Raw genomic sequence first — 17109 nt, forward strand, 5'->3', positions numbered from 1 at the left:
TCACATTATTCAACAGTGATATCTGCAGTACTCATCCACTAAAAAACATCAGTTTATCCTTGTTAATTATACGACATTAATTAGTTTAAATTGTGTACAATGCTTTTGTGTTTTTCCCATAGGTTTTTCTCTTTCGATTCTGAGAGACACCTTTCTTTTTTCAGAGGTTTTGATAGGCTAAAACCAGAGGTGGGGACTCGAGTCACATGACTTGACTCGAGTCGCATATTTTTTTACTTGAGACTTGCTTGACTAACATTGATAAAAGACTTGACTTGACTTTGACTTGGTATTCATGACTTGAGACTTGACTTAAGCTTGAGACAGATGACTTGAAAGGACTTGTCTGTTTAAAATTAAATATTTCCGTTTGTTTTTGTATTGAGATATTACGTTTAGTTTTTTCGAAAAACGTGATTGGGTGATTATAGCGCCATGCGCGCAAACCTGGCAACCCACTAGACGGCAGGAGTGTCAGTTAACATGGCAGCGGCTAGCGTTACTCCAAAAATAGTGAAGTTTGGATTCAAGGATTATGTTGTCGATGACGCTAATAAGAAGAGAACAGCGGTATGCAGGGTCTGCAGCATAAAGACCAGTGACACGACCACCACAACATCCAACTTCATTCGTCTACACTACAAAAAAACCCACAGAGAAAGGTGCGTGAATGTGTTGTGTTAGCTAGAAAGCTAACGTTAAGTTTAAGCTACGTTAGACTTGGTTTCAAATCGATTAAGCATTGCAAAGAGAAGACAAAACGGTAAATGAACACTAGAACCGCCAAGGGATTCATTTTGACTAACCCCGATACTGACGGGCTGTCAGGAGAGGGAGAGAGAGAGAGAGAGGAAAAGAGATGCCTCGTTTATTTCCCCTGTGTTATTATCAGAAGTTACTGTAAACTGTTGAATAATGTAGTTCATCTACTTTTAGTAGTTTGTTTAAATGTTTTAATTATGTTGTTTTTGTTTATAGAAGTGCATCATTCCTTGATTTATTGTAAAATGAATCTGAACTTTTTGATCTGTTATGATGATAACCTGAAGCAATTTCTAAATTAACCCAATTAAGTGAGTTTTAAATCGTCCTACTTAGTTTATAAGGAAATTATGAAGAGGAACAAATTAAATGATTTGAAAATGATATCTATGTAGGTGCTGACGCTGTTGGCGGTTCTAGTGTTAACAGACATTTAAATTATGTAATGAAGATCATATGGGTTAAATCCATTTTCACAACCACTGTCTTTTAACTGATTTAAATGCGGAAACTGGGCTTATTCATCAGAATTTCGTATGACTTGACTTGACCTGAGCAATGACTTGACTTGTCTTGCTTGACTCTCACCACAGTGACTTGGGACTTGCTTGATACTTGTAGGTCAAGACTTGAGACTTGCTCATGACTTGCACATGTAGGACTTACTCCCACCTCTGGCTAAAACATCGAACTACCCATAATCCTGGATGTTTTAGCCGAAATGCACGTCGGGATGTGGTGTTTATGTGATATGAAATCGGAAAACATTTTTAAAAAAAAATAATATTACTTTATTCCGAGTTTGCTTGCTTTTCTCTTTGGAAGTCATCACATAACGGCATTGTAATACACGGTTCGGCTGTATTACATATTACACATCTGCCGTAGTTCTTTATTTATAGAGCCCTGATGAGAAGACTTCTGGACAAACAGGAAGCACTGCCGCCAAAACTGAATACGTGACGTGGATCATAAATATATCAGCAATTAAACAACATCTTCCATTTCTTTTCACACAATACGTCTCCTTGCAGTATCAAGTATCGATTTTCTTTTGTGCCTTTTTTTAAACCTTTTTCACCTCGTCAAGAGTGTCGATCCTTATTTGTACTTCCTATTTTTGGAATAAAGTACTTTTCGCATACTTTACCTTTGTCTCCCGGGTCGTGCATTTGAGTCTTGTACCTTGTGTTTCCAAGTTCGTGACAATTTTAAAGCCACTATTTCATCGTACACACAGAAACTTATGACTGTTAACCCAATTTTGACATGCAGTGAAATATTGAGGAACATTAAGTCCTTGTGCATTTTCCCCTCTCTCTGTAAATAGCTATTCATATTGAAAACCACACCTTTTCCTAACCAGCACTTTTGTAACTGAGCATCATTAGACCTTAATAGTATTTGTTTATGAATCTATTGAAACCTTCACCACATGTTATACTTAATTGATATACTGTACTCCACATAATGGCAGCAAGCGTTTTTCTATTTATTTATAATAATGATAATACACTTTATTTATATAGCACCTCTTCAGAACTGCTTTTAATCTGTAATTAATGTTGTGTTTTATATATTTTAAGTGTGTTGTTTTAATTATGTTTTCTTTTTTTTTTGTTACTGTGTAAAGTGTCTTTGAGTTTCTATATAAGCGCTCTTTAAATAAAATGCATTATTATTATTATTATTATTATTATTATCATTATTATAGAACCTTCAATGCAAGATGCAGACTAAGGTGCTTTACAGATACAACATAAAGAAGGAGGAACATAATTAAAAACAAGTTATAAAAAACAGACAGTTATATCACAGAACCATAAAACAATAAAACATAAACAGTGATACCTCTAAAATTACTCCAAATTAAAAGATAGGTCTTCAATTTACTTTTAAAAACTCCAATGGAGTTTGCTGTTCTAAGATCCAATGGGAAAAACATAAAGCAGCCTCCCCAGATTTCTTGTGTATTACTTTAGGTACTTCTAAAAGAAATGTATCGGAGGATCTGAGTGTCCTTGTTGGGTTATCAAAAGAAAGGCAGTCCCTGATGTGTGTAGGGCCCGGGTTATGGAAAGCCTTGTAAATAATTAAAAGCATTTTAAAATCAACTCTGAAAGACACCGGTAACCAGTGCAGTGATGCCAGCACAGGGAACATGTGATCCCTTTTTTCTGTGTTTGTTAAAATCCTGGTCGCAGCATTCTGAATTAATTGCAATTTCTTTAAAGATTTTTTTGGGAGACCACGAGAATTGCAGTAGTCCAAGCGACTAGTAATAAAAGCATGTAAAACAATTTCAGCTGAGTTAGATTTCTGATACTGTTTGCCATTTTTTTATTTTATATTTATAGATTTTATTTTATCTATTCAAAGATAGCGGATAAAGGAAGTTATACTCACTCGGCGCTACAGTGCGCAGCAGTGAGCACAAAGTCTCGTTGTTTTGCAGGGAGACTAAAAACTTGAACGTATCATCTGGGGCTATTGCTCATTTAATGAGCAATTTGGTTGGTAGACTAGTAAAATGCAACTGTAAGATACCCATATTCATTAAAGTGACAGAGACAAAAGTATGTGTGTGTGTGTGTGTGTGTGTGTGTGTGTGTGTGTGTGTGTGTGTGTGTGTGTGTGTCGAATTCTTACAAACTTGTGTTTTATTTTAATGTTAGTGCTTAGATTTATTTCTTGCAAATTGTTGAAAGAATTATTTATTTCCTCTTTTCGCTAGGTTACATCACACGTATGTGAACAAGAGCTTCATTGAAGAAATAATGTGGTTTAGTGTAATGCAACACATGGTAGACAGAAACGCTCTGCTCTAACATGTAACTGAGTTCCTCAGTTATGTTGAAAATATTTTCAAATTCTCCTGTTGAAACTGCAGTAAATGTCAATATAAAACTGCCATTTTAAGAATCAAGTATCACTGTTTTGATTACTAAACACTAGAAATATATATTTTGCATTTCTCTTAATGACTTAAATACCATTTTGTGTACCCTGTTGAAGACCGTTACCGTAGGAAACAAATACTACAATATTTTGAATTTGGTTTTGTTTTTTATCAAATGTTCGTATTTATTCATCATTATTTAGATGAATTAATGAGGACATGGTTCATGTGTGCCTCGCGTGACACAGCCTAATCAAACATTTCTTTGACTTGTGTGACAAACTAGCTGAACCTCAGTAACCACAGTTTCCAACCTCAGATATGAGTGTTGATGTCAGAAGACACCACACTCATATCTTCAAGTAAAGTGTCATACAACGTGTCTTATCGTCTTGGTATACTGCTGTAGACACGTATGCAAACAGCGTTTGGCTGCCCTTTGCCATTTTTTAGGAAAATAGGAAATAAATAAATAACATACAATATAATATTACGATTACTATCATTCACAACCCTTTCTCTTTCCTGAATGATCATTCTCCATAATGTACGTGATTTACCAATAGTAGGACTGTTTCATTTTGAATCTATTATATTACATTATCTTATTTATAGTCTAATGGGATGGCATTCATATCTTGGAACCTGGAATAGCTTCTTAGCGATGTCATAGGACCTTCACTATGGTTTGCTGAGGTCATATAGCTTCATTGAGCTATATAGAACATCAACATGTTATATATATTATATTTATATATTTTTAAATATTTAAAATAACTTATTTATTTCCTGTTAGGTTAAAACACAAGTTAATTTATTTATTTCATTGTTTTTAACACACTTCTTCTGTAAAAAAAATCTTCTGTTAATCCCCTTGTATGAGTGTCTTGGCTGACCTGCTTCTCTGACTAAGCAGCTCAATAAATAAATATCTGCCTGCACAATCCAATCTGTTTCATTGAATGAAAGAGAAAACGATATTTGAGAAACATTTTTAATGTTGCCATTGCATTAAAGACCAAACACTCAGTGACTAAGACACATCTTTTTCTACCAAATACAATACAAGTGTGCTGAAGCAAAGCTTTTTGAAATATTGTTACATTTTACAAACATTTCTTCGCTTTAATACAGGTGTTGATCCAGGAACGGTATTCTGAGATATCAATGTAGACGTTGGGTAAACCTGTGAAGGAACAGTCCTCGTTGACAGTCGCAATTCCAACAGCTTTCCCCTTGCACACGAGGGGTCCACCAGCATCTCTCTGTGAGCAGGAAATATCTTTATTTGTTAAAAAGATTATGCATGATGTTATACCTTCTTTTGGAATAAGAAACAAATGTATCTAACATACCTTACAAAATCCTCCCTTGTCTGTTGTCTGTTTTCCACCTGTACAGATAGCATTGGCACGAAGCCTAGGAATCTGATCTTTGCAAGCCTCCTGGCTGATGACAGTCACGTTCACCACATTGAGCTGATCGTCATGATCAGATCCATCATTCTCCACTGGACCCCATCCAGCTACTTGGCACTTTTCATTTTCTTTTACATCCGTTTCAGGGTCTTGAAGTTGAATTTCTTTTGGTAGATCGTCTGGTTTTGTTCGATATATCTTGAGACGAATAAAATCAAAAAGCAGTTTTTCAACACAGTGTTACTCTACATCATATGTCAGGTACAAATGTGTTTGTTGGAGCACATGAGTCACTTAAATAAAGGTTATTACGAGCAGTATTACAGTAAATCAACCGGTTTTTGGTTGTGCTGTGTAAATATTATAAGCAGGAATATTTAATACTATTTGCTTCCCCCCGTTTATTTACATTTACCCTCACTGAAATTAAACTCAGTTGTTTAATTTTATTCAAACCAAGGGACTACTGGGCTGAATAAACTTACTTCAATGAGCATGATGTCAGTCCCAATTCCAGGTGGGGGTTTGCATGTGGATTTAAAGTGTTCAATTAGTTTAGAGCCAGGTTTGCTGAGATCGTGGGTGCCGAGAACAACCATTACTTTTCCGTCTTCATCACTGAAAAAGACATCAGTGAGAGGTTATTGTTGTATTTTGTAAAGTTGTGACAACACAGAACAAATGAAACATGCTTTTTACATCAAAGAACAAAACATTAGCTAGAAAAGGAAGAGTAACTTACAATTTACACCCCCCATGGGTGACAACAAAATGTTTGCTGACAAGGAATCCTCCACATATGTGTTCATCGTCTTCCTGCACCGATACCATATACTTCATCGAATTACCTGTGGAATTTGTCCCATTTATGATTGTACTTCCAAGTACTGTAATCATATGAATAAAATAACAAAAAGTTAAAACTGGTTATTATCTAATTTTCAGCATGAAGAAAAGTCATCAGAGCAACTTACCGTTTTGATCTTGGCATGCCAGAAGAAAAAGAAGCAGAAACTTGTAGAGCCCACGCATCGTGGCGACAGGATGATCAGCCCGCTGTCAAGTGGAACCTTTTTACTGCAGAGTTCGAACTACACAATATGATTGCCATCTATTTATCTTCACTTCCAACAACATCCTGCGGGAGATGCTATTTTGCAACATTGCAAAGAACATACATCATGTAAATAGCAACAAGTCCTCCAACTCATACGACCAAATGGGTCGATTGTTCAAGCGCTTAATACGACCTATAATTACGTTTTAAAGTTTTCGGCCTCTAGTGCTCCCGTTGAATGCAAACGTTACAGAGGGTCGTTTATTCACAAATAACCTATGTTTGAATTGGGCCGGTACTCACCGGTACGCAGTACCGGCACTTCTGATTTTTACCCATGTGGTACCGGCACTTCTTACTGAGTACCGGCAAGGTACTCAGTAAGATGCCGGTACTCAGCCGCCGGCCGCCGACGGCACGTCATGACGCATGACAACAAATATGCCCAGCGTACCTCTAGGTACGCTGGGCATATTTGTCCGAAAAGACAGCGGTTGTCGCCGGACAAGGAGCCGACTGCAAATACAGAAAATGCTGTGCCTGTGTTAGAAATTGTGTCTGACGGGGAGCCTTCTCGAGCCTCCTGCTCCAAGTTCTGCATCCCATAAACCACCGTCTGGATTCCCCTGTGTCCTCCCTGGCAGCTCCATTGATTCCCTCTCACCTTTCCTGCTGAAAGATGAGTGTACTCAGGGACGAGGAGTCATTTAACCAGCCGCCAGTAGGAGTCAGGCTTTACTTTCTTTTATATCCATAAAGAAAAAGTAAATCTGTTTACAGTTCTGTTTCATATGGATGTTGAGAGGTATCCATATATCTCTTCATTTTGCTCTCAAAGACTTTGAGAGCAAAATGAAGAGATACATTGAGTCAAAAGTCAAAGTGCACCAGATTGATGCATTTAACTTCAATATTTAAAAAAAAATCTTCCCGGGGGAGCACGCCCCCGGACCCCCCTAGAGGGTGTCAGGTCCACTCCCCACTTATAAAAATAGCACTTTACCACTGCACCCCCTCTAATCTCAGATGCACCCTGAGTCATTTTGTTTAAGTACAGTGAGCCTTTCTAAAATATACAGCAAAGAGACAAACCCACCAGCATTATAGGATATACTATGACTTTGAGCCAAATTCTTGTTTTTGGGCTGTATAAATAAATTGACTTGAAACAGTTGCTGATTTAGAGTACTGGCACCTTTTTTATTCCAATTCAAGCACTGCAAATAACCCTCTCTGTAAAATCCTAAATTGTAGGATAGTTTGGCCATCAAAATGCTTTTTGATTAGATTTCTAGCGAGAAGTGTATATTGTACTTTTAGAATCCACTTCCACTCGATATGTAGGATCTATAGTTTGATAGATATTACAAAGATGATTTGAGGTTTCGTCAGGAGAACGTGTATATGCGGCAAGTTTCCATGTAAAGTTGCGGGTTGAAAACAGTATTTCCGGTCTCGACGTTTTCATAATAAAACCAATGATCACATTATTTAACAGTGATATCTGCAGTACTCATCCACTAAAAAACATCAGTTTATCCTTGTTAATTATACGACATTAATTGGTTTAAATTGTGTACAATGCTTTTGTGTTTTTCCCATAGGTTTTTCTCTTTCGATTCTGAGAGACACCTTTCTTTTTTCAGAGGTTTTGATAGGCTAAAACCAGAGGTGGGGACTCGAGTCACATGACTTGACTCGAGTCAGACTCGAGTCGCATATTTTTTGACTTGAGACTTGCTTGACTAACATTGATAAAAGACTTGACTTGACTTTGACTTGGTATTCATGACTTGAGACTTGACTTAAGCTTGAGACAGATGACTTGAAAGGACTTGTCTGTTTAAAATTAAATATTTGCGTTTGTTTTTGTAGTGAGATATTACGTTTAGTTTTTTCAAAAAACGTGATTGGGTGATTATAGCGCCATGCGCGCAAACCTGGCAACCCACTAGACGGCAGGAGTGTCAGTTAACATGGCAGCGGCTAGCGTTACTCCAAAAATAGTGAAGTTTGGATTCAAGGATTATGTTGTCGATGACGCTAATAAGAAGAGAACAGCGGTATGCAGGGTCTGCAGCATAAAGATCAGTGACACGACCACCACAACATCCAACTTCATTCGTCTACACTACAAAAAAAACCCACAGAGAAAGGTGCGTGCATGTGTTGTGTTAGCTAGAAAGCTAACGTTAAGTTTAAGCTACGTTAGACTTGGTTTCAAATCGATTAAGCATTGCAAAGAGAAGACAAAACGGTAAATGAACACTAGAACCGCCAAGGGATTCATTTTGACTAACCCCGATACTGACGGGCTGTCAGGAGAGGGAGAGAGAGAGAGAGAGGAAAAGAGATGCCTCGTTTATTTCCCCTGTGTTATTATCAGAAGTTACTGTAAACTGTTGAATAATGTAGTTCATCTACTTTTAGTAGTTTGTTTAAATGTTTTAATTATGTTGTTTTTGTTTGTAGAAGTGCACCATTCCTTGATTTATTGTAAAATGAATCTGAACTTTTTGATCTGTTATGATGATAAACTGAAGCAATTTCTAAATTAACCCAATTAAGTGAGTTTTAAATCGTCCTACTTAGTTTATAAGGAAATTATGAAGAGGAACAAATTAAATGATTTGAAAATGATATCTATGTAGGTTGGCGGTTCTAGTGTTAACAGACATTTAAATTATGTAATGAAGATCATATGGGTTAAATCCATTTTCATAACCACTGTCTTTTAACTGATTTAAATGCGGAAACTGGGCTTATTCATCAGAATTTCGTATGACTTGACTTGACTTGACCTGAGCAATGACTTGACTTGTCTTGCTTGACTCTCACCACAGTGACTTGGGACTTGCTTGATACTTGTAGGTCAAGACTTGAGACTTGCTCATGACTTGCACATGTAGGACTTACTCCCACCTCTGGCTAAAACATCGAACTACCCATAATCCTGGATGTTTTAGCCGAAATGCACGTCGGGATGTGGTGTTTATGTGATATGAAATCGGAAAACATTTAAAAAAAAAAATAATATTACTTTATTCCGAGTTTGCTTGCTTTTCTCTTTGGAAGTCATCACATAACGGCATTGTAATACACGGTTCGGCTGTATTACATATTACACATCTGCCGTAGTTCTTTATTTATAGAGCCCTGAAGAGAAGACTTCTGGACAAACAGGAAGCACTGCCGCCAAAACTGAATACGTGACGTGGATCATAAATATATCAGCAATTAAACAACATCTTCCATTTCTTTTCACACAATACGTCTCCTTGCAGTATCAAGTATCGATTTTCTTTTGTGCCTTTTTTTAAACCTTTTTCACCTCGTCAAGAGTGTCGATCCTTATTTGTACTTCCTATTTTTGGAATAAAGTACTTTTCGCATACTTTACCTTTGTCTCCCGGGTCGTGCATTTGAGTCTTGTACCTTGTGTTTCCAAGTTCGTGACAATTTTAAAGCCACTATTTCATCGTACACACAGAAACTTATGACTGTTTACCCAATTTTGACATGCAGTGAAATATTGAGGAACATTAAGTCCTTGTGCATTTTCCCCTCTCTCTGTAAATAGCTATTCATATTGAAAACCACACCTTTTCCTAACCAGCACTTTTGTAACTGAGCATCATTAGACCTTAATAGTATTTGTTATGAATCTATTGAAACCTTCACCACATGTTATACTTAATTGATATACTGTACTCCACATAATGGCAGCAAGCGTTTTTCTATTTATTTATAATAATGATAATACACTTTATTTATATAGCACCTCTTCAGAACTGCTTTTAATCTGTAATTAATGTTGTGTTTTATATATTTTAAGTGTGTTGTTTTAATTATGTTTTCTTTTTTTTTTGTTACTGTGTAGTGTCTTTGAGTTTCTATATAAGCGCTCTTTAAATAAAATGCATTATTATTATTATTATTATTATTATTATAGAACCTTCAATGCAAGATGCAGACTAAGGTGCTTTACAGATACAACATAAAGAAGGAGAAACATAATTAAAAACAACTTATAAAAAACAGACAGTTATATCACAGAACCATAAAACAATAAAACATAAACAGTGATACCTCTAAAATTACTCCAAATTAAAAGATAGGTCTTCAATTTACTTTTAAAAACTCCAATGGAGTTTGCTGTTCTAAGATCCAATGGGAAAAACATAAAGCAGCCTCCCCAGATTTATTGTGTATTACTTTAGGTACTTCTAAAAGAAATGCATCGCAGGATCTGAGTGTCCTTGTTGGGTTATCAAAAGAAAGGCAGTCCCTGATGTGTGTAGGGCCCGGGTTATGTAAAGCCTTGTAAATAATTAAAAGCATTTTAAAATCAACTCTGAAAGACACCGGTAACCAGTGCAGTGATGCCAGCACAGGGAACATGTGATCCCTTTTTTCTGTGTTCGTTAAAATCCTGGCCGCAGCATTCTGAATTAATTGCAATTTCTTTAAAGATTTTTTTGGGAGACCACGAGAATTGCAGTAGTCCAAGCGACTAGTAATACAAGCATGTAAAACAATTTCAGCTGAGTTAGATTTCTGATACTGTTTGCCATTTTTTTATTTTATATTTATAGATTTTATTTTATCTATTCAAAGATAGCGGATAAAGGAAGTTATACTCACTCGGCGCTACAGTGCGCAGCAGTGAGCACAAAGTCTCGTTGCTTTGCAGGGAGACTAAAAACTTGAACGTATCATCTGGGGCTATTGCTCCTTTTATGATTCTACTCCCATCTGCTGAAATAAGTAAAAGGTCATAGGTTAATTTCAGTTAGTGATTGGAGCATAATAAACAGAGTTCGGAGTATTACCATTTTGTCCGAAAGATGTCAGGACCTGAAAAAGCAGGAGTTTGTGCAGAGCATGCATGATGCCTGCAAGACAATTGACTTGCCTTTGATCTTCGGGGCATTAAGTCGATCCTTTTATGCAGCACTTGGTCTCATTAAAGGTCCCATGTTTTGGCCATTTCTACTGATCATAATTCCATTGTTGAGGTATACTAAAATAGATTTACATTGTTCAATGTTCCAAAATCACATTGGTTTTCTCATACAGCATCTCTGTATAGTATGTGTATTCACTCTCTGTCCTACACGGCTTGTTGGAGCTCTTGCACCACCATACCTATGAGCCCACTGTGCTCTGATTAGTCAACCACCGTTACAGCTGAACATCAGTGTTTATGTTTTACAATGGCGTTTGTTAGCAACCAGAAAATGACACCAGTAATGACAAACAGATGAGAATGCTGGGGTCTGGGTGCCGTGTTGGCGGGACGTTGCGGGGCTCGCTGCTCCGCCCTTTGAGGCTCGAGGAGCGGACAGTGTGAGGTGGATTACTGGTGTCGTTTCCTGGTTGCTGTGTGGGGTCTGCGTGCCATGCCAGTGGACACCGCGGAGCTCAGCCTGAGCACCGCGGTGTCTGCTGGCATGGCACTTGGTCTATATCCAGCATCCAGGGAAACACAGCGGGAAATCCACCTCACACTGTCCGCTCCGGTAGCCTCTGTAGAGCCTGCACTCTATAGAGGGTGTGGCTATTGTTCTATAGCTGTGTGCCAATTGGTCCATTTGGACTTAGTGACGTCAATAGGCCCCGGAAGAAAAACATGGAAAAATAAAAATCTACAACGAGGCGTTCTGGGGCAGCATAGACACGTCTTTTCTGTGTTAGAGTTTTACTCGCTACAGGGTGTACTTTGAGGGTTTGTGACTTTGCAGACCGTTTACATGCAGAAAAAGCTACATAACACACTACATGTTTTCACTACAGTAAAACATTGTCAAAGAGTGCATCCCACAAAAACATTTCCTGCTTGTAACTAAGCCTTACTTTGACAAATATGTAATATGTAAAAATGTTTGCTGTAATAAATTACTTCGGTCTGACAAATTAAAGGTCCCTGTAAGTATATATTTCTACTAAATTGACCTGATATGAAAAAACACAAAATAACAGAAACATCTCTGACTGTTTTTTAAAATCTTACATGGGTATCTCACAATGTGCTGCTGTGAGCACAAAGTCCCCTCTCACCAGGGCCCCCCCACAGAGGGTGGCGTCCTCGGACTTGCAGCGAGGCCATGTACGGTCGAGAATTAGGGGCAGCATCTCTTCCTCCAACAATATAAGAACCATCAGCCCCTGAAATACAAAATCACAATTTATTCATCGCCTGTGTTTATCCAAATTGCTCTCAGTTGGCAGCCAATGCTGATTTATATGTCTCATCTTACCATTAAAGATGAAGAGCAGCAGTAGTAGGGAGCTGGTTGCTACGAATAGACGTTCCCTGGTTCCACCCCTGCACTCTAAAAAGAAATACACCGGCTCTACTTAAATAAATTGAGGTAACCATTTGCATTGATCTTTTTAAGTAGTTCCAACTGAATCGATTATTAAGTTAATCCGAGTACCCATTTTACCTGATTAACTCAATTAGTTCAATACTACAAACAGAATTTGCTTTCACCTTTCACCTAAATTAAGTTGAACCAACTTAATTTTAATCGTAAAGATGTAGTGATATTAAAGTTTTTTTCGATTGCGAACACACATCTTTTTTTAAATTGCTCAGTTTCTCAGAACACTAAACACAATTCACAAAACCACACACCCAAAGTGCAAAACACCTAATCTCTCCTGCTAAATGAAGAACTGCACTCAAAACTACATAAACACTTACCAAATGCAAACTTTTGCACCAAATATAACACACTTCATTCATAATACTAGATTGTTTGACCACCCCACTACACACTGAGCATAATCTAAAGCACTTTCATCTTGTATGGGCTATGCTCTGTACATAGAGGTTTCTGCAGAGAAAGATTGCTTGCTTATACAGAAATACAGTAAATGAAGAAATACAATTGAGTTGTTGAAAAAAATCACATTTTATTCAAAAATAACATTGTGCAACATGCATCTCAGCACATAGTTACTATGCTTCGGATCTCTCTAAGTGTGATGGCCTTGTTTGACAAAACCAAGTTTGTAACTGCTGCTACCTGTGCCTCATTGAAAATCCTTAGCCTTCCACCTGCACCTCTTTGTTTCTCAGTCCTTCAGATAAACAACAAAGATATAGTGGCTGGTCAGTGTCTGTGTTGCATAAAAGTAAGTTTACCACAGTAAATTGTGCAGGATTTGTGTACAGTTATAGTATGCAACATGCCAACAATTCAATTACAGTAATGAAGTAAATACTTTTCACACAACAGATATAAGCACTGATATATCATGAATTATGCAGAGCTAAAAACTGGTAACTAACCTGTTATCAAGTCTAAGTGTCCGGATTACAGAGGCAACAGTAAATCGGCTTAGATTAGGCTGAACCCTGTGTCCAGCCTCTCTCATCGTCAAACCATGGTTGATAACATTTCATTTCATTCGAGAGTATTCTTCTTTGTCCACTCTCACTCTCACCCCACCTCTTCCTCCTCCTCTCACTCTCAGCCCAGCTCTTCCTCTTCCTCTTGCTCTTGCTTCCATGTTGGCTTCCATTGTTGCTGTAAGAAAGTACTCACCTGTGGTCTTTTTATAATGCTAACATCCTGATTGATGAGCCAACAGGCCAACATGTGTGAGGCATTTTGAATATCAGTGTTTTAAACCTGCTAACACGTGACTTTATGTCAGATTCCTGTGTCTTACGTGGAGAAACGCGTGCAGTGGTTTGCAAAAAGTGCCATGTTGATTTGCAAATTGTGTGAAAAGCTGAAAACTTGTTTAGAGTTTTGGAGATTTGAGCCGATGTTTTGCTCTTTGAGTGTCAGTTAAAGTGGACCTATCATGCTATATTTGAATAATATAGTATAGGACCATACCTATATAAGGCATATTTATACTTTTTTTTTTTCAAAATACCAAACAGATCATGCATTTTAGCCATTTTTGCTCAATTTGACATTTTTTAGCTCTGTTTTTGCAAGGGCAGATTATGTGAGAACAGCACCACCTACAGGCCTGGCATATGTACTACAGCATCTCCAGCGCTTTCGAACGGCTGTGGCTGTCTCCTCCTGATTGGTGGAGTTGGCCCAATAGCCGTAGCGCCACTGTCCTGACGTCAGGACAGTGTTCAAATCTGGATCAGTTTTTATCAGATCCGTTGCAGCCCCTTTTTTAGAGATTTGGGTATGGAGGAAAATAGAGAGGGTTGTGTTTTCTGACACTTGGTGAGTTCCCTGGAACACCGGGGACACATATTCATGTATAAAAGACGTACAAAAGTGCATTTTGCATGATAGGTCCCCTTTAAAATAATTGTGCTTTATGTATAATTTTAGAGTGTTAGCAATCGAGAAAAACTGTAACAGTTTATTTAAAAATGTTATTTACACAATGACCTTTTAAATATGTTCTCAAACATGAAATAAAGTAAATACACAAATGTAAATAAAGGCATGAACCTTTAAATAGCTGTTGGCAGGCCCTCTTTTCTCTCTGTTTCTCCTCTTCAACTTCAGTCAACTCTCAATAATAACATTGACAACAATTCAACAATGGCAACTTTCCACAACTGTGCTATTTCAGATCTCACCTTATATATAAATACATACAGTGAAATATCTAAGAACAATATATAAATAACAAACTGAAACCAATAAACTGGCATATAACAGTCTGAATAATCAGTATTAACGTAGCATCTTTGACACTAACATGTTGAGCCATAACATGAGGCTAATGTGGGCTGTATGTTAACAAAACATCCACATACATATTAACATTACATAACTAACATGCATACTACCTTGACCTTTCTGACAGCATTTACTGTAAGAGGACAGCAGTTTGTTTTTTAGGCTCATTACCTTGGGGCAAGCCTTCATGCCATCCATTAAAGGAGTATTTTTTGAAACGCTTCCGAAGTTTTTAACATCTCTTTTGGGTAGTTTGGACTCAGTGCATATATTAGCCCCATCAGCATGGCTCTTGACGCATCCGGGATTTGAAGGACTTCTGTTCCTTCAATCACTATTCTTGCATCCGCACCCCTGGTCAAGTCAATCTTCAGCACCTCATTGCTAACTTCCACTTCACCATCCTGGAATAAGTAGATTAGAAAATACATTTCAGTGTTTTTTGTGCAATCGGATTCGAAAACATTGCATTGTGTTTCAGGTTAACACAAGTTACAGTTTGATTTAAGCATCGTCTTTACTTACCAAGCTTTCCTTGAAGAGTTCCTCCTTTTCACGAAGACACACCACCAAGCAACGGATAGCTCTCTTTTTTCCACCAAATCATCCTTAAAAGGAGAACATTTTAATGTTGAGAAGGCTTGTTTGCAAAAAAACTAATAAAACATGCCGGGCATTGTCAGTTGTTGTTCATATTTATTTTAATCAGTTTTTATCAAATGTTACGTTAATTCTAACAAGAAAAAAATATATATAAATAAATATATACATACTGTATTACAAATAACCCAAACCTTTGGAGACCATGTTTGAAGGCAAACAAAAAGAGGAAATAACAGGTCAAATCAAGCAAATCCCCCTCTCAGATTCCACAGCAACCAGAAGAACATAAATACTGGCTGGTGATTTGATTAATCAGCTTTGTGATGGAATAAAAAATGCACAGTGCATTTCCTTAGCTGTGGATGAGTCCACTGACACCACTGACAATGCTCAGTTGCTGGTGTTTGTGAGTTTTTATGATGAGGCAAAGGGGGAGTTTGTTGAAGATGTGTTGGGCCTGACGAACCTCAGTGGACACACAAGGGGGCAAGACATTTATAAAGCAATAATGGGAATGCTGAATGAAAGAGGGTGCAGCTGCCTTTATTCATAACTGTGCAGCTCTTACACTGCGACTCTGAGGGATCAAGCACAGACACAATAACAATGAATGTCTTATCGTCTTGGTATACTGCTGTATGCCAGACACGTATGCAAACAGCGTTTGGCTGCCCTTTGCCATTTTTTAGGAAAATAGGAAATAAATAAATAACAATAAATATGATATTAGGAATACTATCATTCACAACCCTTTCTCTTTCCTGAATGATCATTCTCCATAATGTACGTGATTTACCAATAGTAGGACTGTTTCATTTTTAATCTATTATATTACATTATCTTATTTATATCTTGGAACCTGGAATAGCTTCTTAGCGATGTCATAGGACCTTCACTATGGTTTGCTGAGGTTATATAGCTTCATTGAGCAATATAGAACATCAAAATGTTATATTTATATATTTTTTAATATTTTAAATAACTTATTTATTTCCTGTTAGGTTAAAACACAACAAGTTAATTTATTTCTTTAATTGTTTTTAACACACTTCTGTAAAAAATCTACTGTTAATCCCCTTGTATGAGTGTCTTGGCTGACCTGCTTCTCTGACTAAGCAGCTCAATAAATAAATATCTGCCTGCACAATCCAATCTGTTTCATTGAATGAATTTAATAAAAGAGAAAACTATATTTGAGAAACATTTTTAATGTTGTTAAAGAGCAAACACTCAGTGACTAAGACACATCATTTTCTACCAAATACAATACAAGTGTGCTGAAGCAAAGCTTTTTGAAATATTGTTACATTTTACAAACATTTCTTCGCTTTAATACGGGCGTTGATCCAGGAACGGTATTCTGAGATATCAATGTAGACGTTTGGTAAACCTGTGAAGGAACAGTCCTCGTTGACAGTCGCAATTCCAACAGCTTTCCCCTTGCACACGAGGGGTCCACCAGCATCACTCTGTGAGCAGGAAATATCTTTATTTGTTAAAAAGATTATGCATGATGTTATACCTTCTTTTGGAATAAGAAACAAATGTATCAATGAAACATACCTTACAAAATCCTCCATTGTCTGTTGTCTGTTTTCCACCTGTACAGATAGCATTGGCACGAAGTCCAGGAAGCTGATCTTTGCAAGCCTCCGGGCTGATGACAGTCACATCCACCACATGGAGCTGATCGAC

At 37.3% G+C, this 17109-nt stretch overlaps 1 protein-coding gene across 2 annotated transcripts; it reads right to left on the bottom strand.

Annotated features, from left to right (window-relative positions):
- Window positions 1–4668: 4668 nt before the first annotated feature.
- On the bottom strand, window positions 4669–6164 carry LOC117496128 (trypsin-3-like). Of its 2 annotated transcripts, none has more exons than XM_034147832.1 (5): window positions 6054–6164; window positions 5822–5927; window positions 5565–5697; window positions 5017–5277; window positions 4669–4926 (listed from the first exon to the last, which is right to left on the bottom strand). In XM_034147832.1, the coding sequence occupies exons 1-5, from the start codon at window positions 6109–6111 to the stop codon at window positions 4768–4770; spliced, it is 717 nt and encodes a 238-aa protein (XP_034003723.1). In that variant the 5' UTR covers window positions 6112–6164; the 3' UTR covers window positions 4669–4767. The 2 variants fall into 2 exon arrangements, with proteins under 2 accessions (XP_034003723.1, XP_034003722.1); XM_034147831.1 differs by having other exon boundaries at window positions 5822–5966.
- Window positions 6165–17109: the final 10945 nt, after the last annotated feature.

Source organism: Trematomus bernacchii, unplaced genomic scaffold (assembly GCF_902827165.1).
Source record: "Trematomus bernacchii unplaced genomic scaffold, fTreBer1.1, whole genome shotgun sequence".
NCBI lineage: Eukaryota > Metazoa > Chordata > Actinopteri > Perciformes > Nototheniidae > Trematomus > Trematomus bernacchii.